The sequence below is a fragment of the Chiloscyllium punctatum genome, chromosome 39, assembly GCF_047496795.1.
Source record: "Chiloscyllium punctatum isolate Juve2018m chromosome 39, sChiPun1.3, whole genome shotgun sequence".
Taxonomy (NCBI): Eukaryota; Metazoa; Chordata; class Chondrichthyes; order Orectolobiformes; family Hemiscylliidae; genus Chiloscyllium; species Chiloscyllium punctatum.
The window spans coordinates 31687113-31708066 of NC_092777.1; the positions used below are offsets into that span (position 1 = coordinate 31687113).

A 20954-nucleotide genomic window follows, 5' to 3' on the forward strand; every position below is an offset into this window, starting at 1 on the left:
TCCTTCCCCATTCACCTCCTGCTCTGTTGCCCTTCTCTGTGCCTACCCTTCCCATTCTGACGCTTTGGCATTCTGACCTAGCCTCCTTCAGGGTCAGTGTGTGGCTCTGTTTAATGTTTTATAGGTGTTACCAGATGCTTTTTCCATTAACAGGGTTTTCTATTCCAGGTTGAAGCTTCTGTCCCAAACCCTTTCGCAGGGCCTCCAGCTGCTGATGGGCCCGTTTCCTCTATCACTCCTCTGCTGCAGTCTGTACCTCGAACATTAAATCAGTGTCCAGCTCAGAATTTCCTGCCATTCACTGGGGTACGTCCAATTCCACATGCCCCAGTGGGCCCTTTGCGCATGAATACTGCTGCCAGCGTCCCTCAGTCTAACCCAGTCTCTGTGTTTCCAACGCCTCCCTTGGAGCCCCAGATTCCAGGTGCCTTGCTCCATTCCAGCTCCTGTTCCCAAACAGCACTCAATAGCAGTATGCGGGAACTGGATATGCTTGGTCAGAAGGTTCTAGAAGGGGTCAAAAGGTAAGTCAGAGATTTTTGTTACTTATATCCTTTGTGAGGGACAGTATTTATCTGTGAGGTGGGGGAAAGGGACAAGTGAGAGGAATTAGGGGATAATAAATGGAGTTGTGAATGGGGAGGAGGTGGCAGAGAAAAAGGGGAACAGTTTGGAATGGCAGGGAATGGAGAAATAGGGGGATGGAGAGAGAGGTTTTGTGGGATAAGGGTTAATTTCATATATCATTATTAAATTCACCTGATCTGATTTGCCTTTCATTATCCTGTCTGGAAAAGGCAATAATTTAGGAGAAATTTATGGCAAGGCTAAAATGTAGGCTGTTTACCCTATTTTCTTTTCTGATTCTAGTGCTTCTGGTATGATGGGCATTGTCCCTGGGGCACCAGCAGGCAGTGGGCACAGTACACCCTCTGTGGCCCCCAGCAGTCCCCTGTTCCGCTCACTCTCCCCTCAGCCATCCAGTCCTCTCCGAAGTGCTTTTCCAGAAATGTCACTGAGCAACGTGACAGTTCCTCTGGAGACCATTAAACCAAGTGAGTATCTCAAAGATCTGTGCAAAATGGGATGGGAATAGAATCATGTTCCCTTGAAAACTTGTGTAATGAACAGGTTAGAAAACTGCAAATTTCCTCTCTCCCACTCTGTCTAGGTACTAATGTTTGTGATGTTGGAATTTGAAATTCCACTCTCAATGCCAGAACCCACTTGAGTTCACTGTTGTGTGAAGCCTGTTTATTTCAGTGTGTAGGCAGTTAAAAATTGTCAAATGGTCTTATAAACATCCACCTCAGAGCAAACTTTGGATGGGGGTTCAGGAATCGGTGGCTCAGGATAGCTCGTCAGGAAAAGCATTGCTCAAGAATAAAATTGGAAACATTTTCATCAGTTTTGTTTTGGTTTTTGTGATTCTTCTAAGAAGTAGAATTTTTTTTTCCTTTCACACAACTTATTGTGTCATCAAGCCACTCCCCTGCCATTTACAGAACAGAGTTAGACACAGACTCAAGTTCTCTCGACACAATCATCATCGAATTCTCCCAGGGCAAGCACAGCACAAGTTAGAATCAGAGTAATGCTTTCTCTACAGGGCAAGTTAAGTAAGGATTGGAATAAGAGTCAACTCAACCACTGTCTTGTCAAATACCTTGGCAGAGAAGTGCTTCCCCACTGTAAATATGAAATACATTCACAGCATCAATCCAGTGGCTTATGCTTGAGAGGCAATTGTATAAATCTGTTCCAATTTAGTATCCTATAAACCGCTGAATACTAATTCCATGGAGAATCCAAAAAACAAAAAAACAAAATTTACTGATTGACACCCCCCCCCACCCAAAAACACCCAACAAGATTGTACTTTTTGTAGCTCTTTCTTTAATACACATCTAAAGCTATGCAAATTACACATGAATTAACAGGGAAATAATACTTCATCTGAAAGGTTAATTTCACTTTAGTCAATCCAACAAAGTTGTGTCACATTCAGTCACAAGCATCCCCACATCACTCCCAATTAAGTGTGGCACCTGTGCAATCTGACATTCCTTCCAACTCTGCCTCTGGTACAGAAGAGGATTTCTTGCTTTCCCTCTTCATAGACCCAGCCTTTGACCCTCATAAATTGGCACTTGTATTCTATCCAAAGTCCCAGATATGATTATTAGTGACAAGGCACGTACCTATGTCTCTCGTTCAGGTCATGTCAGTACTAATGGCGCAATTTTTAAACTCTCAATCCTGTTCTTCTAATTTATACTCTTCTTACACATATCTGAACTGTTCACACTGCTTTCAGTCTTCAGTCCCTTTTAGCTCTTCTGAACATTGTGCTCAAGAGCTTAGAATGGCAAAATCCTACAGCATGGAGACAGGTCCTTTGGCCCAACTAGTCCATGCTGGCTAAAATGTCAGTCCATGCTAACCCCATTTGCCTGCACTTGTCCCATATCCTTCTAATTCTTTCCCATCCATATATTTGTCCAAATGCCTTTTAAATGTTGTGAATGTATTCGCCTCAACCAGTTCTGCTGGCAGCTCACTTCATATGTGTACCACCCTCTGTTTTTAAAAAAAACATTGCCCCTCAGGTTCCCTTTTGTTCATTCCCCTCTGACCTTAAACTGATGCCCTCCCGTCCTCGATTTCCCAACCCTGGGAAAAAGGCTCAGTGCATTCGCCCTACCTATGCCTCTCATGATCTTATAAACTTCTGTAAGGTCACCCTCAGTCTCCTACATTCTAAAGAAAATTATCCTAGCTTGTTCAACCTCTTCCTGTAACTCAGACCATTGAGTCCAGCCAACATCCATGTAAATTTCTCCTGCATTCTTTCCAGTTTAATAACATCCTTCCCATAACAAGGTGACCAAAGCTGAACACAATACTCCAAGTGTAGCTTCAGCAACATCCTGTACAACTGCAACATAATTTCCCAATTTCTATATTCAGTGTCTTGACTGATGAAGACCAGTGTGCCAAAAGTCTACTTCACTGCCCTGTCTATTTGAAACTCACTTTCAGAGAACTGTGAACCTGAACTCTGAGATCCTTCTACACTCCTAAACGCCCTACCATTCACCATGAAACTCCTACCATGATTTGACTTTCCAAACTACAAGGCCTCACACTTATCTATTTGAAACTCCATTTGCCATTTTTTGGCCCATTGCTCCAGCTGATTCTGCTGCAATTTCTGATAACCTTCCTCACTGTCCACAATACTGCCTATTTTAGTGTCATCAGCAAACTTACTAATCATGTCTTGCGCATTCTCATCCAAATCATTGATATGCATAACAAACATCATTGGGCCTAGCACCGACCCCTGAGGCACTCCACTAGTCACAGGCCTCCAGTCCATCAAGCATCCTTACAATATTACCCTCTGCTTCTTACCATCAGGCCAATTGTGTATCCAATTTGCCAGCTCGCCCTGGATTTCATGTGATCTAACCTTCCAGAACAGCCTACTATGTGGAATCTTATCTAAGGCCTTACTGAAATCCATATAGACTACGTCAACCACCTTGCCCTCATCAACCTTCCTGGTCACTTCATCAAAGAACTCTAACAAGCTTTTGGAACTCTATTCTTTACTGTTGAACAGAAAACTAACTTTACTAACTTTTCACACATCGGACATCAAGAGGTGGCATGAGTCCTTTTACACTTTGAGCTGTAATGGGCTGAACTGTGCTGCCTGAAAGGCTATTTGGAAGCATATTCATGAGTAACTTTCAAAAGAGAACTGGATAAGTGCTTGAAGGAAAGCATTTATAGGAATATGTGAAAGTCTCAGGGTGTGGGATTAATTGGTTCTTTCAATTTGATTGTCTGACTGTAGTGTATGTTCTCATTGTAGGTAACATTCACCCTGTGACTGCGTATGATAAAAATGGTTTCCGGATCCTCCTGCACTTTGCAAAGGACTGTCCTCCTGCAAGATTGGATGTGCTTGTGATTGTCATCTCCATGATCAGCACCTCATCCTTGCCTATTACCAATGTGGTTCTGCAGGCTGCTGTACCCAAGGTGGGAGCCAAAAATCTATATTAATCTTGGATCATTAATAAGCACAAAATGTGCCCTTTCACTAGGACTTTACTATACTCAGATTGCCCTCACAATCAATAATTTGCCTTTGAGCGTCACCATGTTAGAGAAACAGAGCATCTAATTTCCATATGACAATTGACTGTCTTTCTGTTCCCCTCTTATCATTCATTCTATCTTTCCACCTTTCTCTTGACTTTTGTCTTTCTCTCTTCACTCTTGCTGTCTCTCCTGTGTGCCACTCTTTGTTCTGCATCTGTCTCCTCATCTGTCTGTCTCTTTCTCCCTCTGCTTGATCTGTCTGTGCTGTTTCTCACTCCCTCTCTTGCTCTCCCCCTCTCTTTCTTCCCCTCTACCTCCCACTCACTTTTTCCCTCCTCTGTCTTCCCCTTGCCCTTTCTATCTCCCCGCTTCCCCTTCTTGCTCCCCCATACGTTAGGATGAGATGAAGATGGCTCATGTGGAGTGTAAACACCAGCTTGGAGTATTAAGCACAAAGATTTCAAGCAAACTTAGACTGACAAGGCTTTTATTCCAGTGCTGTTTATACTTTAGTGTATCATAAACTTGTTTGAATTTGTAAGATGGGGATTTGGATGAATCTTAAATTGGAGTGTCAAGACTGGATGATATTTAGTTGGGCTGAGTGGGGAATACTAGGGATCCGCATCCACAAGGTTTTCCAAAGCTCCCGGGAGACACATTTATCACCAGGTATACAGGAGGCCCTGAGATTAAATTGAAATCCACAACATGAGCACTGACTGGGTTCTGTTCATTCACAGACAATGAAAGTGAAATTACAGCCTCCATCAGGAACTGATTTGGCTCCATTCAATCCTATCCTGCCTCCAGCTTCTATTACCCAGATTATGTTACTGGCAAATCCTCTGAAGGTAAGGCATTTAGTCAAATCAGCACATGTATTTACATACATACTGGTTTATTCATGTGTATTTGTGTGTTCACACTTATGTGCATGAGTTTGAACCAACCCTTTTCCCCCACTGCTCTCTCTATCCTTTTGCATTGTCTCTATTTACTGTGCTCTTTAGCCTCCTCTCCAGCCCCTTTTTTTTCTAGTCATCCTCTCTCTCTAGCGCCTCTATTTCCCTTTTCACTTGTCCCTCCTCCAGCTGTCAAGAAACAGAAAACAGAATTGGCCCTTTTAGATTAGATTCCCTACAGTGTGGAAACATGCCCTTCAGCCCAACAAGTCCGCACTGACCCTCCGAAGAGTAACCCACCCAGGCCCATTTCCCCCTGAGTAATGCACCTAACACTATGGGCAATTTAGCATGGCCAATTCACCTGACCTGCACATCCTTGGATTGTGGGAGGAAACCCACGCAGACACTGGGAGAAGGTGCAAACTCCCAAGGCCGGAATCGAACCCAGGTCCCTGGCGCTGTGAGGCAGTAGTGCTAACCACTGAGCCAGCGGGCCGCCCAAAAAGAAGTCTGGTTTATATGTCTCTTTATTTCAGCCTGACACAGATCAGATGTTTAGTTCACCGAATGTACAGTCTCCCAACTTTGCACCCCTGCCATGGCCCCTGTCTTTGCATGTTTCACCAACATCTTTGATCATCTATCTCAATTCCATATTCCTGCTTTCTCCCCAGTCTCTAGAAGTCTCTCTAGCCCCTTAACTTGCTCCCTTCCCTTGTGCCATTCCCCTCTTCTCCATACTTCTTCCTCTATTCTTCCCTCAGCTTGCCCCACCTTCTTTGACTCTTTATTACCCCAGGTGCGAATATATTTTGCATTGTACGAAAATGACCAGCTTTAAGTGGGTGACTTTGTTCTTGGCTCCTTTTGTGTGTTTGCATTAATAGGAGAAAGTCAAACTGAGATACAAGCTAACTTTTACAATGGGACAGCAGTTGTGCTCGGAGATGGGTGAGGTGGACCAGTTCCCCCCAGCTGAAAAATGGGGATGTCTTTGACCCTTCAGCGTCACTCATAGTTTCCAGTACACCAAACACCTCCATTTGCTTGAAGCACTTGGGTTGCCTAACTGAAGCACTGTGCCGTCTGATTGCAGCTGGAATTGATGAAGGAACAAATTGTAAGCTGAGTTTGAGGTCCATGTCTGTAGCAGGCTGGATGTGGCCTTTGACTTGGCTGTTTTATTGCACAGCTGAACGTATTACACTTGTACTCAAAATCACTCCAAATCCGCTCCTCATCAGAGGCTTCTATCACTATTATGAAAGGGTCAATTAATGCTGCAGTTATCAGCTAGAAACTTCATTGAGCAACTGGTTGAAATTACAGCTCATATTAGATCCTCACGCTTGCGGAGTTCCCTAAATATTGAGGCTTCCTCATTGGAATTCTCAATGCAACCCAGGTTCCTGCTCTTAATCGCCATCCAGTGACCCTGGCTAGAAATGTGAATGTCCAGACACCAAATGGAGGACCAGCTTTGGACTCTGCTGTAATAATTACTGCCTTGGGTCACTCCTGAGGAAAATCAGCACTCTTAGGACAGTGAAATAAAATTTGAAAATGCAGGGAACATTCAAATAGCATCTGTGGCAAGGGAAACAAATGCTTCAGCTTGATGATATTGTGTGAAAGTTGGAAATAGTTTTGAGATATAATAGATTTTAAAAAGTCACAAAGGCAAAGAAATGGGAAGAAGGGAGGAAGGATTAACAGGAACGGTCTGTGAGAGGGTCAGAAGCCGAAAAGACTAAATATCAAAAGGTGCAAGATGATCTTGCAAGAACAAAAGAGATGGCAATGGTTCAAGTAAACAAAAAATTGAATTATCATGAAGAGCTGCTTGTGAAAAAATGGATTATAATCTGAAATTGTTGAATTTAGTGTTGTGTCTGGAACGCTGTAAAGTGTCTCATCAAAATATGGGTTCTGATCTCAAGCTTCCATTTAACATCAATGAAATGATGTGTAGGAGGTCAAAATCAGGATGGAGACTAACTTCTGCTCAGCAGATAAGGTTCATGCTCACACTCTTGATGGTGTTCCCAAAGTATTCACCTACCTAATTCAGCCTTCCCGGTTGAGGAAACCACAATGTCCCGTCAGAAAAGTCTAACCTGCAGAAGGAGCAAACATTGGTAATATAGAGAAGCAAGAGCCATTAGACTATCATGGCACTGATCTTGGTATAGAGGCTTGAGGTTGTATCAGTGTTCTCCATCATTTACAATGATGATACAGCATGTGATGGCCAGTGATTGGGACAGGAGTATTTCCACTTTAAGCACCTTTTCCAACCACTCGTTATTACACAGTCCCTCCCCATCAATAGGGAAAATCTCACACCCGATATCTACTCTCCTTTCTATTAAAATTCCATCCTGTTTTTTCTTCCTGGTATCCCAGTGGCTTCACCTGAATAACAATGAACTCTGTCCGTACTGTGTTCATCATGGCAGTCTATTGGTGATCCCCAAGTATTTGAAAATCCCTTTATTTCCTTGCTTACTCGAGTACAAACATCTAATAGTATGATTGATTATCAGGTCAGTACCTGGGGTATGTCCCCGTAAGAGTACATCCTGCATAAGTGACCCAGTTAACTGCAAAGTTTTGAGGCTGAGTCAAGCCCCTGTGGAGTAGGATATTCTCAAACCACTGCATCTTCTTTACACAGCTTTCCAAAGCTCAACTGTTTTGTGAAGCACTCAATGCATCTATACTAATCTAATTCAACCTTTTATCAATTTTTATCAAGCTGACGTATGAATTCTTCTGACCTCTTTGCTGTAACTCAGTTGAAACTAATCAGCTTCCTCCAAATGAGACACTGTACATTCCATTTTCTCCACTGACTGCTTTAATTTTTTGGGTAGCTGGATATCTCACTAGTGTCAATGCTGGGCTGTGATCAGCCTTTCACTGACTTAAGTGTCTCCAATATTCAGTTGTCTTCTCTCAGTGCTTGTGTTGTCCAGTGTTAATTGTCATTCACGAAGAGAGCATGCACAATGAACAACTATGGGAATAACTCTGCTTCAGTCTCTTCTTCCTTAGTCACTCCAATTCCTAGAGTCTAACACTCAGCACAAGCCGCCAGTTTTGCACAGCGTTTGGTCAATTAAGATGTGACTTCCAGTGCAGTCATGTGTTGTTGCTGCTGCTTTGTATAATGTATTTATTCTTAAAAATCAAAAAAATTTTATTCCTGAACATATCGCTCTACATCCAGTGCGGTCTCTGCTCAGAATTTGTAAATATTAGAGCTGTGTTGTTACTTGCACGATTTCAATAAAGTTCAGTTTCATTTTAGCTTTGATTTCTCAATTCTTTTCTCTCCTTTCTCCACCCCACAAAAGAAATTTTGATATTATTTATTTGAGCTTCCAGAAGACATTCAACAGTGTTTAATATTTTAAAAAGTACGTAAATAGGCAAGCACTTTGTTGGCAGGTAGGTTATAGATATGGGGGATGAGAATTTACATTGACAAGATTTGCTTACTGGTATGCCGCAAGGATATGTACTGGTACTTCAGCTACCCACTATTGTTATAAATGACAAATGAAAGAATAGAGAGCTATTGCTCAAAGTTTATTGACAATAGTACGAAGTAAATTTGAAAAGGGCCATTTTTTATTGCTTCCCACATCTGTTCACAACGACTTGATTTCAAGGCTTTAAAATTGCTGTGATCCCACCATGAATGCTAAGAAAAATTAGGGTCGAGGGGCGATGAGAATTGGGGCCTATTAGAGTAGGAACACAACTGTTATAACTCAAGTGGAGCTGAGTCTTGGCCATTATTGCTTCAAAATACACACCCTTGGGGTCTCAATCAGGGAATCTCAGTAGGAGGCTAAATGCCTTCCATTGAAGACTGAAATCAGAGTATTTTATAAATGGTAAGAATTTAGGAACTGTGGGGGAGCAGAGAGATCTAGCACACAAAATTACAAATTGATAGAATGTCTTCAACTTCCAGTACCCTTCAATTAAAGGGGTGAAAAATGAAAACCTTAATTAGTGTTCATGGTCGTGTGGATCATAGAACCAATGCAGTTAGATGGAATTTAGATACAGATCTGACATGATATAATGCAATGGTGTAGTTAACGGCTGTGGTTTGTTTGGCCTGATGAGGAAGGCGAGGGAATATGCTGGCCTCATTCACAGGGACTAGTTTATGTTCTTTGCCTAAATACTCCAACACTTGGAGCCTTGTGGAGTCTCCAGGATATGGCAAGTCAAAAATTGATCTTTCCACCTGTAAGGAACATACACTCTGCATTCTGTTTTTTCTATAATCTCAGACTGAGGCCCACATGATTAAGCCAGTCATCACAGTTTTCAATCAAATTTTTGCAGAAATGTTCATAACAGTCAGCAATTGGTTTCAGGGAATATAAACTATAAGGAGGATACAAACAGGCTGCAAACAGTGATAAACAGGTTGTGATTAAACAACAAACTGGCAAGTAGAATTTCATGGTGGGATAAATGAGAGATTATTTACTTTGGTATTAAGTAATTAAGATTGGGAAGGACAGATTTTTGGTCTCTGAGGAAATTAAAGAATATTGGGGAGCTTGCAGAAAAATATAGTTGAAGCAGAAGACAGTCAACCTTGGGAAATGACTTGAGGTGGCGATATGTTCTCACACTGACACAGATGATAGATGTCTGTGGTATAGGACAGAACAGAACCCATGCTGTTCTGCACAAGGGGGAAGATTCAGGCATGAAGGAACAGAGAGCATAGAGCAGGAAAATCTGCATTAAGTTTGGATGTGCCAAGGAAACTGAATCCCATCCATTGCCTGCAATAAATATAGTTGAGCCCACAGACTGCCTGCTGCCCAGGCAACATGGTGAAGCAACCTTTTTAACAGTCAGATCATTGCTTAAATTCCAGTTGCTGCAGTTAACAAAACTCAGTCTAGACAACAATGACAGACACTGATGACAGACGCAAGTAGCTGTCAGCCCTCACAAAGCAAAAACAAAGTCAGCAGAGGCTGATTGTCATATAATCCACTTCCCTAATCCCAACGCTGGGCATTCAGCATCAACAAGATAGCACTTTCAAAAACTGGGGGTAACACTGACAGAAACACAAGGTCTAAATGTGTAGCCGACTCCCTCGAGCTTCAACTCAGCCTGCAGCTAGTCACAGTAACAAAGTACCTAACAATGCACTTGGATACAAAACGCTTTAATTGTGTATTTCTTTACAAGATTCAAAACTATGGAAAAGCGCAACCTTTATTTACAAGCCCAGACTCGAGGTTAACCCACGCAATATCCCCGGCTGGCATCAAACTGGGCTGATGGATCACATGCTCAGGTTGTAATTCCAGCCTAATTTCAGGATCCTTGGTGCGTTCCCTCTTGCACAATGGCTTTTGCCAGATTCCGAGTGAAAGCCAATCGGAGGAGGCCCAGTTGTGTTGTCTCCACCTCATCTTCACCCTGGGACAGAGAAAAACAAGAACTCAAAATTACCGGTATGAGCTGTCACAGAATTAATCTCAGTCCCTCCCCAACACACACTGTCCACCTCATTCCAGCATCACTAACTCCTCCTTTGCCCAGTGTCTAACCTAACTATGAACATCCCAGGTGGGATAAACATGCCTTGGAGCAACATCAATTCGTAATGTTTAGAGAATTAAATTACAAGGCACATTGCATTGACCTGGTTTGTATTCTTATCAATATAAAATATTAAGTGGTGATGTAATTGAGCTCTTAGCATAATTCAATCAAGAGAAACTATCTCCTTTAGTAGAAGAGTACAGAGCCTTGAGCTGCAGTGGTTATCTCTACCTCTGAGCCAGACATTTAGGGTTAAAGTCCCACCTGCCTTTGAGGTACATCATAATGTATCCAAACAGGCTAACAAAAATAACTACAGCAAAGTTATTCAGGGACAATGTCAAAAAGTACTTCCTCTTTCATACCTGGAAATCTCTTCAAAAATTGTTGAGTCAGAGGTAAAACTGAAAAGATTCAAGTAGCAGATTTTTATTAAAAGGTTACAGAACCAGAGCTGATAGATAGAATTGTAACAACAATTAGCCTTGATCTAATCGAAAATCAGAAAAATGTCTTTTGGGGGGGCTGACTATCTTCCTCCGATTTCGATATTTATATCAGTAATGACTCACTGACATTTCCCAGGACGTGTTAGCTGTTGAGTTGTTAGCTGTTAGATAGAGTACATTGCGTAGATTGAATAAAGTCGCCTCTTACCCCTACAGCTCTCATCTCCCTTTCACTTTCAGTCTCATCAGCTGTCACATCCTCCAGACAGTGCATGAGTGCGTACGTCTGCTCTGAGGAAAATATCACCTAATCAAGAGAAACAAAACAATAAGCAAACGGGTACAAAATGCATTGATCTCTTCCAGAAAATAAGACAATATTTAATCCTGCAGCATCCTCACTCCAAGAAGCCAGGGTTCCAGTTTACATGATTCATTGTGTAACAATACAACACCAACATTCACTCCTCCTGCAATAGCACAGGCTCACAGTGTTGCAATTCCAACAATCAGAAATACAGCAGATTAAATCAATGATACTCATATTTCCTGCTGCAACAACCAAGACAAATAAAAAATTATGCAACTTTACATCTACATTAGATTATCAACACGAAGGATGTCAAAGCTGGAAAAGGGATAAATTATACTATCATCGAACACTCCTAAAAACAGATAAGCATTGGTTCAGACACAGAGTAAAGTTCCCTCTACACTTGTGTTAAACACTCCTGTGTCAAGTACAGTACAATGTTAAATACAGAGTAAAGCATCTTCTACATTGTCCCCATCAAACACCAGGTTGGATTTCGATTTTGGTGACACTGACAAGACAAATAGTTGTTACCCTGACAATATGAAGAATCAACTACTGAATGTGAGTAGATTACATTAGATTACCTTCAGTGTGGAAACAGGCCCTTCGGCCCAACAAGTCCACACTGACCCTCCAAACAGCAACCCATCCAGACCCATTCCTCTACATTTACCCCTGCACCTAACACTACGGGCAATTTAGCATGGCCAATTCACCTGACCTGCACATCTTTGGACTGTGGGAGGAAACCAGAGCACCCAGAGGAAACCCACGCAGACACGGGGAGAATGTGCAAACTCCACAAAGACAGTTGCCTGAGACGGGAATTGAACCCGGGTCCCTGGCGCTGGGAGGCAGCAGTGCTAACCACCGAGATTCTCCTCTTCTCACCCAATTACATCTATGACATATTTCAATCTCAGCCTCTAAAGGGCTGTGCAACTTCGAAACATTCAAAAAGTGGGAAAAGCAGGGTCATGGAATATTATTAAGAGGAAGTAGGTAGATTCTTGTTTAGCAAGTGAAGCAAAATGATTGAGGGTATTGGGTATCTGGAGTTCAAAACACAATAGATCAGCCATAATCCTATTGAATGGTGGAGCAGGCTTGAGGGGCCAAATGGTCTAATTCTGCTCCGAATTTGTATGTTCATGACTCAGAACAAATGTGGACTGAGCAACCCATATTACCCTTGCTTTCTCTGTACTTCCTATTAGATCCAGGCTCTCACTCAAGGGGATGCGAGTATGGTTAGGGAACAACACACATCCCAAATTAGGTTAGAGGACAGTAAGGAAGCAGTAATTAAAGCCTGTAAGGAACTAGATAATGAAGTCAGCATGAATAAGGGGAAGAGGAGGCAAGGAGCAGATGATGAATGCAAAGGGACTGGTGGTCTGAGGTGCATTTGTTTTAATGTAAGAAGTATAGTAAGTAAGGTGGATGAAATTAGGGCTTGGATTAGTACCTGAGAGCATGATGTTATTGCTATTACTGAGTCTTGGTTGAGGGAATGGCATGATTGGCAGCTAAACGTCCCAGGATATCGATCCTTCAGGCGGGATAGAGGGAGAGGTAAAAGGGGTGGAGGAGTCACATTACTGGTCAAAGAGGACATCACAGCTGTGCTGAAAGAGTTAAAACTCACACAACACCAGGTTATAGTCCAACAGGTTTAGTCAGAAGCACACTAGCTTTCAGAGCGTCGGAAGAGGTCACTATGGAAGACTCGAGCAGCGAGGCAATATGGGCAGAGCTCAGAAGTAGCAAGGGTGCGGTAACAATGTTGGGGCTGTACTACAGGCCTCCCAACAGCAAACATGAGATAGAGGTACAAATGTGTAAACAGATCATGGAAAGATGTAGGAGCAACAGGGTGGTGGCGATAGGAGATTTTAATTTTCCCAACATTGACTGGGATTCACTTCGTGTTGGAGGTCTAGATGGAGCAGAATTTGTAAGGAGCATCCAGGAGGGTTTTCTAAAGCAGTATATAAGTAGTCCAATTCGGGAAGGGGCTGTACTGGACCTGGTGTTAGGAAATGAGCCCGGCCGGTTGGTTGATGTTTCAGTTGGGGATTACTTTGGGAATGTTGATCACAATTCCATAAGTTTTAGAATACTCATGGACAAAGACAAGAGTGGTCCTAAAGGAAGAGAGATAAACTGGTGGGAGGCCAACTATACCAAAATTCGGCAGGAGCTGGGGAATGTAGATTGGGAGCTGCTGTTTGAAGGTAAGTCTACATTCGACATGTGGGAGGCTTTTCAAGAGAGATTGATTAGAGTTTAGGAGAGGTATGGTCCTGTGAAAATGAGAGATCGTAATTGCAAGGTTAAGGAACCATGGATGACAGTTGAAATTGTGAGACTAGCTAAGAGGACAAACAATGCATAAATAAGGGCTAGGCTACTGAAGACAGATGAAGCTTTGGAAGAATATCAGGAACGTAGGACCAATCTGAAATGAGGAATTAAGAGGGCTAAAAGGAGTCATGACATATCTTTAGCAAACAGGGTTAAGGAAAACCCCAAAGCTTTTTTTTTAATATATAAGGAGCAAGACGGTAACTAGAGAAAGGGCTGGCCTACTCAAGGACAAAGGAGGAAAGTTATGCATAGGGTCAAAGAAAATGGGTGAGATTCTTAATAAGTACTCTACATCGGTATTCACTGATGAACAGGACATGATGGATATTGAGGTTAGGGATATATCTGAGTACTCTAGATCAAGTCGGCATAAGGAGGGAGGACGTTTTGGGTATTCTACAAGGCATTAAAATAGACAAGTCCCCAGGTCCGGATGGGATCTACCCCAGGTTACTGAGGGAAGTATTCGAGGAAATAGCTGGGGCTTTAACAGATATCTTTGCAGCATCCTTGAACATGGTGAGGTCCCGGAGGATTAGAGAATTGCTAATGTTGTCACCTTGTTTAAGAAGGGTAGCTGGGATGCTCCAGGTAATTATAGACTGGTGAGCCTGACGTCAGTGGTAGAGAAGCTACTGGAGAAAATACTGAGGGATAGGATCTATTCCCATGTGGAAGAAATGGGTTTGTCAGTAACGAGTAGTATGGTTTTGTGCAGGGAAGGTCACATCTTACAAACCTAATAGAATTCTTTGAGGAGGTGACAAAGTTGATTGATGGGGGAAGGGCTGTAGATGTCATGTACATGGACTTTAGTAAGGCGTTTGATAAGACTCCCTATGGTAGTCTGATGGAGAAGGTGAAGTCGCAGTGGGGTCCAGGGTTTTATAGCTAGATGGAAAAAAAACTGGCTGGGCAATAGGAGACAGAGAGTAGTAGTGGAAAAGAGTTTCTCAAAATGGACCAGTAATGTTCCACATGGATCCATGCTAGGACCACTGTTGTTTGTGATATACATAAATGACTTGGAGGAAGGTATTGGTTACCTGATTAGCAAGTTTGCAGATGACACGAAGATTGGTGGAGTAGCAGATAGTGAAGGGATCTGTCAGACAATACAGCAGAATATAGATAGATTGGAGAGTTGGGCAGAGAAATGGTAGATGAAGTTCAATCCGGGCAAATGTGAGGTAATGCATTTTTTGGAAGATCCAATTCAAGAGCAAACTATATAGTAAATGGAAAAGTCCTGGGGAAAATTGACGTACAGAGAGATTTGGGTGTTCAGGTCCATTGTTCCCCGAAGGTGGCAACGCAGGTCAATAAAGTGGTCAAGAAGGCATACAGCATGCTTTCTTTCATTGGACGGGGTATTGAGTGCAAGAGTTGGCAGGTCATGTTACAGCTGTACAGGACTTTGGTTCGGCCGCACTTGGAATACTGTGTACAGTTTTGGTCGCAACATTACCAAAAGGATTTGGATGCTTTGAGATGGTGCAGAGGAGGTTCGGTATGTTGTCTGGTATGGAGGATGCTAGCTAGTAAGAGTGATTGAATAGATTAGGGTTATTTTCATTAGAAAGGAGGAGGTTGAAGGGGGACCTGATTGAGGTTTACAAAATCATGAGAGGTATAGACAGGGTGGATAGCAAGAAGCTTTTTCCCAGAGTGCGGAACTCAATTACTAGGGGTCACGAGTTCAAAGTGAGAGGGGAAAGATTTAGGGGAAATATATGTGGAAAGTTCTTTACACAGAGGGTGGTGAGGGCTGAAACATGTTGCCAGCGAAGGTGGTAGAGGCGGAAATGATAGCATCATTTAAGATGTATCTAGACAGATACATGAATGGGCAGGGACCAAAAGGGTACAGAACTTTAGAAAATAGGCAGCAGGTTTAGACTGAGGATCCGGATTGGCGCAGGCTTGGAGGGCCAAAGGGCCTGTTCCTGTGCTATAATTTTCTCCGTTCTTTGTCTCAACTAATCAGGGCCAATTATTGAAAATGAACAGAATTACTAAAACAATCCAGCATCAAGCAAAAATCAAACCTCTTTCTGCTCCATCATGGGAAGAGCGTCCAAGAGCAATGTCATCCAGAAAGATCGTGGAGCAATGCGGGCAGTCATCAGTGAAAGCAGTAGGTTAGCAGCTTTTATAAATTGCATCTCTCCATACAGCTTGTGAAACTCACAATACTTCCCTGTCAACAGGAAACCACACTATAATATATTGCCGAGAATACACAGCACACAAACTGATCATTTCACCTCAATTGGTCCATGTCAATGCTTATGATCTACATTAGCTCCTTCCATCCCCCTTATCTCACTGTAACAGCATACCCTTATATTCCTTTCTCTCATGTTTTTACTTAGTTTTCCCTTAAATACATCTCTAGAATTATCTTCCCTCTAAGTCAGTTTCCCGTTTAGACCACTGTCTAGGTAAAGAAGTTTCTGAATACCCCTTTTTGGTTTACTAGTAATTGTTTTATATTATAGCCCTTAGTTTGGAATCCCTCAAAAGTGAAAACATTTTCACTCTGACCGAGCCTATCAAATCTCTTCACACTTGAAAGATATCAAACAGGTCATCCCTCAGCTATCTCAGCCCAGTCATTAGCTCAGGTCTTTCAAACTGAGAGACTCAGAAGGGTCCAAGCTCTGAGGAGCTTTGGAAAACCAAAGAGTACTGCCACCAAGTCTCATCCAGCATAATGTCCTACCTCAACAACGTGCTCGTTAACCGCAACACCCAAGTCGAAGGAGGTGGTAATGTACTGCACAGGAGATCATTTGTTCCAATCTGTTTGCTGTTTACTGAAGGAATCCAAAATTGTCCCCACTGCCATACCCTTCCCATTGCCCTATGTCAATCCTCGACTAATCTGCCTATTCCAATCTCTCTCCTAGCCCTGCATTAGTTTCAGACGAATTCCTCTCCCCATGGCTATGTTCCAATGCAGCACTCAATTAGAGAATAGAGAATCTATGTCTGAGGTAGTTCCCATTGTTTCAAGCATACAAGATGTAACACAAGTACAAGCTATAATAAATTGAACCCTCCGTCACAGAGAGCACAGGTTATGCTAAGAGATTAGAGAATGAAGTCTGCCTACCAAGGAAGGTCAGTCGGTCACTCAGCAGCATTGAAGATCCTAGGTTGCTAATCAAGTCAAAGTCAGAAAAACTTCCTTTAACAGAGTAATCCTGAAGTAACCTGTAAAATAAGCCAGTGTCTTTATTAGCACTGTAGTTAGCAGACACTCCAGCCAGCAAGCAAACTTCCTCTCTCAACAAGATTCAAACATGAAATGGAACTAGCCCAGAGAACCAAACTGCTGAAAGACATGAAAGGACACCGGGCAGTATAAGTGGGAAATGGGAAAATATCAATCTGGCATATTCAACCGGAAATAATGCAAGAGACACTGACAACCTGGTCCTGGAGGTGCTCATTGGTGATTGGAGTCTGTAAGAAGAATTTCAATCCTTTTGTATCAACAGCTTTAATAGGAGTACCACCAAAATATATGAACTAAGTAAATCAAAAAATTGATTTGATCCACTGTTGGAGGAAGAAGGATCTTGAGTGTGAGTGTAATGTTGGTACTACGTGTGCAGTGCACATCCAGCTGAATTGACAATCCATGACTGTAGACTGTCACTAAATCCGCTGAGTGAGCACAGACCCAAGCATTCCTCAACTGAATGGTTCATCCAACAGCACATGGTTCAATACTTGGGAGATCAATTCTTAAGATTAATCGATCATTTTCCCTCAATTATATTGGGGGGTCTAAAACTGTGGGATAGCAATTAAAAATCAGGTATCTCTCATTAAGAGTAAAATGGGAGAATTTATTTTTCTGAGTCACTTTTTCAAAAGGACATCAGAGATTACAGGGATAGACTGGAAAATGGAGTTAAGAGCAGAACCAGGTCACCCACAAACTTACTGACTGGCAAGGCAGGTTCAAAGGGCCAAGAAGTCTACTTCTGCTCATAATTTCTATGGTCTTGTGTAGAAAGTAGGATCGCTGTTCACCTTCCCTTTGGGTTGTTTGAACAGTTACACAACATTGGTTCCACACTGAAATCAAACATTGACAACCAAAAAGGGAAGGCTCCAGGTAAATAGCAATTTTAACTATCACGATAAAAATCAAAAACAAAGCATCTCCCATATGTCCTTGTTAGTAAAAATGGTATTCATATTCACTTGCTATAACTGGCCTCAATGCTACACTGGTTGCTGGAAAAGGTTATCCAGGACTATCATTCGTGATCAGTTTCAATAAATTCTGATACACTGTATGCACAAAGATATTAAGTAGTTCAAGATAGAACTGTGTGATATTTTTCATGATCAAACATTTGCCTATACTTTGGCAAGATCAAACAGTCTACCAACGGTTGCTGCCAAGAGTTTATTAGGTGAGCATCAGTTGATCACAGGCATCACTGGCTGTCTTCAAAAGGGGCAAAACTGAAAACACAGACAGAGGAGAATGGTAGACTGCTACCAGATGTGTAAAGTTACAAACCTGTCTGAGATGAGGGTTGCAAAGAATGAGTCTTTTGCTCGAACACTCCACGACAGAGCTGATCCTAGTCGGTTGTTGCGCATAGCTTTCATTGCCATGATCTTACAGATGCTCCTCACTGCAGAAAGACACACACACAAACATTACATAACAACCCTGAAAATACCAGCACATGAAACAAAGTCAACGTTTTGGAGTGGTTTTGGAACTGTTGGAGGTGGGAGGCTGACTGAGGATAATGAGGTGTGCTCAAAATGATGTGGCATATCTCCCATGAATTTATACTGGGCCTAAATTACTCACTGCACTTATAAATGATCTTGAAGAAGGAATTGAGAGCTGTTATGTCTAAATTTACTAACAACACTAAGTTAAGCCAATTTTTAAGGAGTGTAGGTAAAAGATGAAGCTTGAAAGAAAGATGTTGGGAGTTTCAATGAGTGATAGCCGAGTGATCACCGTGGGAATCGAGAGGTCATCAATTTTGGAGCCAAGGAAAAAAAATCAGAATATTTTCTTAATGGTGAAAAGTTGACTACTGCAGACAAATTTAAAATTAGCCTTTGCATTGCCCCTCAACAGGAATGGGATTTATATCCTCACGGTGTGGGTGGAGAAGGTGGAAACTAATGTGATTAGGAGATGGACACCTGCATAAAAATAAGGAATACAGTATATAATGGAATATTGTTGTGCAGCACTAGAAAAGGATGTAGTACCTTTTCTTCTTATTTGTCTATAGAATGTGAGCATCACTGGGTGTGGCCAGAATTTATTGCTCAGCCCTAATTACACTGGATAAGTGGGCAGCAAGGTTCCTTCTTGAAATGCTGAAGCCCTTTGGGATGTTTGTGCACCCAACAGTGCTGTTAAAAAGTGAGTTCCAAGCTTTTAGCCTGTAACAGTGAAGAACACGATATTTCCAATTCAGGATGGTGTACAGCTTAATGGGTAGCTTACAGATGAAGGTATTCCTATGTATTGGCTGCTTTTGTCCTTCTAAATAGTAGAGGTCATGGGTTTGGAAAGTACTGTCAAGGGAGTCTTGGTGAGTTATTAGTGTGCACCTTGAAGTTGTACACACTGCTGCCACTGTGCTTCAGTGGTGAAGGGAGTGAATATTGCGGAAGAGATGCCAATCAAGCAGGCTGTTTCATCCAGATTGTGTTAAGCTCTGATTCATGCTGGAGCCACACTCATTGACGCAAGTGCAGAGTATTCCTGACTTGTACCTTGCAGACAGTGGACAGTCAATGCGGAGACAGGAGGTGAGTAACTAGAATTCCTTATGTCTGACTTCTTCTTGGTGTCACAGTGTGCATGGCTGGTCCAGTTCAGTTTTTCATTAGTGGTGAGCCCAAATTGTTGATAGTGAGGTACTCAGTGAAGGTAATACCGTTAAACAAGAAAACATTGCTTAAAAATATGGTTTCTTCCATTTAAGACCAGGATAAAGAGAAATTTCTCTTAGAGAGTCAATATTCTTTGGAATTTTCTTCCCCAGTGAGCAGCAGAATCCCACCATTAAATTTAAGGCTGAGACAGATTTTCGATGAACAAGGACGTCAAAGGTTATGGAGGGCGGGCAGATAGGAATGTGGAGTTAAGGCCACAACAGATCATTCCTGATCTTTTCAATGGTGGAGCAAGGTCAAGAGGCAAAATGGCCTACAAATGTCTTTATTTCTTACATTCCTATTTTCCACTATTAGCAGTGAATGACTAATTTCCTTTCCTTTCTCTATATAGATTATTAAGTTGTAATCTTTGTTGGTACTTTACGTGAACTGTTATGGATGTATCATGTACATAGTAGGTTGCCTGTGCCATTGTTGACTGACAGCCAGGGAATGTGCTTTCTCCTACAAAGCCCTTCCTGATGAAACATTGATTTTCCTGCTCCTCAGATGCTGCCTGACCTGCTGTGCTTTTCCAGCACCACTCTAATCTTCACTCTAATCTCCAGCATCCGTAGTACCCACTTCTGCCCTACTTTCTCCTACATGTTGCTTTTGTTCCACAGATTCAGAAATTTAACAAGTCAAAATGTTTTTATTACAAACTAACCACACTAGATGTGACAGTAATATTTTTCATTGCAAATTATTTGACACATTCATATTTTTTTGTGGTCGTTTGATTATTCCAAACTGGTGTGTATTAATCAATTTAACATCTCAATTGTTATCTGCAGTTTATGAGGAGATGTTAGGGAACACCTTTCAAGTCACAAGTAGCCCCGAGGGTGAATTAATTAACTGAATGTTTTAATAATGTAGTTCAGAAACTTGTTCTGGTAACAATGTAGTTCAGAAGCTTAATAAACATGATTCTGGGTCAATTATCATTGTAGACAAGAGCAAGTGATCAGCAGCAATATAACACTTTGCATATATCCACAGGATATCATAAAGCCCTGCAATGTCTATTAAGTACTTTTTGTTTTGAAAAGGTATGTCCACTGCTGTAAAGCAGGAAATGTGGCCATTAGTTAATTTCACACAACAGAGTCCCACTAAGAACAAGGAAATAATTATCAGACAATGTAAAGATGATGGATGAGACATAAATGACCCAGGAGAAGTTCAGGGAAGTGGGCAGTAATGTCTAGAAAAATACATGGTGAGGCAGCACATTCTGGGCTATGGGAG

General features: G+C 41.9%; 2 protein-coding genes across 2 annotated transcripts in view; one reads left to right on the forward strand and one right to left on the reverse strand.

Moving 5' to 3' along the window:
* The window catches only part of LOC140463914 (ADP-ribosylation factor-binding protein GGA3-like), a 36753-nt gene extending 28417 nt beyond the window's left edge, over positions 1-8336 (forward strand). The window contains exons 13-17 of the mRNA XM_072558392.1: positions 169-524; positions 871-1055; positions 3884-4053; positions 4860-4970; positions 5912-8336. Of these exons, the coding sequence (XP_072414493.1) occupies positions 169-524; positions 871-1055; positions 3884-4053; positions 4860-4970; positions 5912-6022 (933 nt within the window). The 3' untranslated portion in view covers positions 6023-8336. The remainder of the gene's footprint in view (positions 1-168; positions 525-870; positions 1056-3883; positions 4054-4859; positions 4971-5911) is intronic.
* A 1887-nt stretch (positions 8337-10223) lies between these two features.
* Positions 10224-20954, reverse strand: part of nup85 (nucleoporin 85) — a 40387-nt gene continuing 29656 nt past the window's right edge. Inside the window, exons 15-19 of the mRNA XM_072558393.1 lie at positions 18304-18421; positions 16876-16976; positions 15806-15957; positions 11280-11378; positions 10224-10496 (exon numbers count right to left, since the gene is read on the reverse strand). Coding sequence (XP_072414494.1) covers positions 10392-10496; positions 11280-11378; positions 15806-15957; positions 16876-16976; positions 18304-18421 — 575 coding nt within the window. The 3' untranslated portion in view covers positions 10224-10391. The remainder of the gene's footprint in view (positions 10497-11279; positions 11379-15805; positions 15958-16875; positions 16977-18303; positions 18422-20954) is intronic.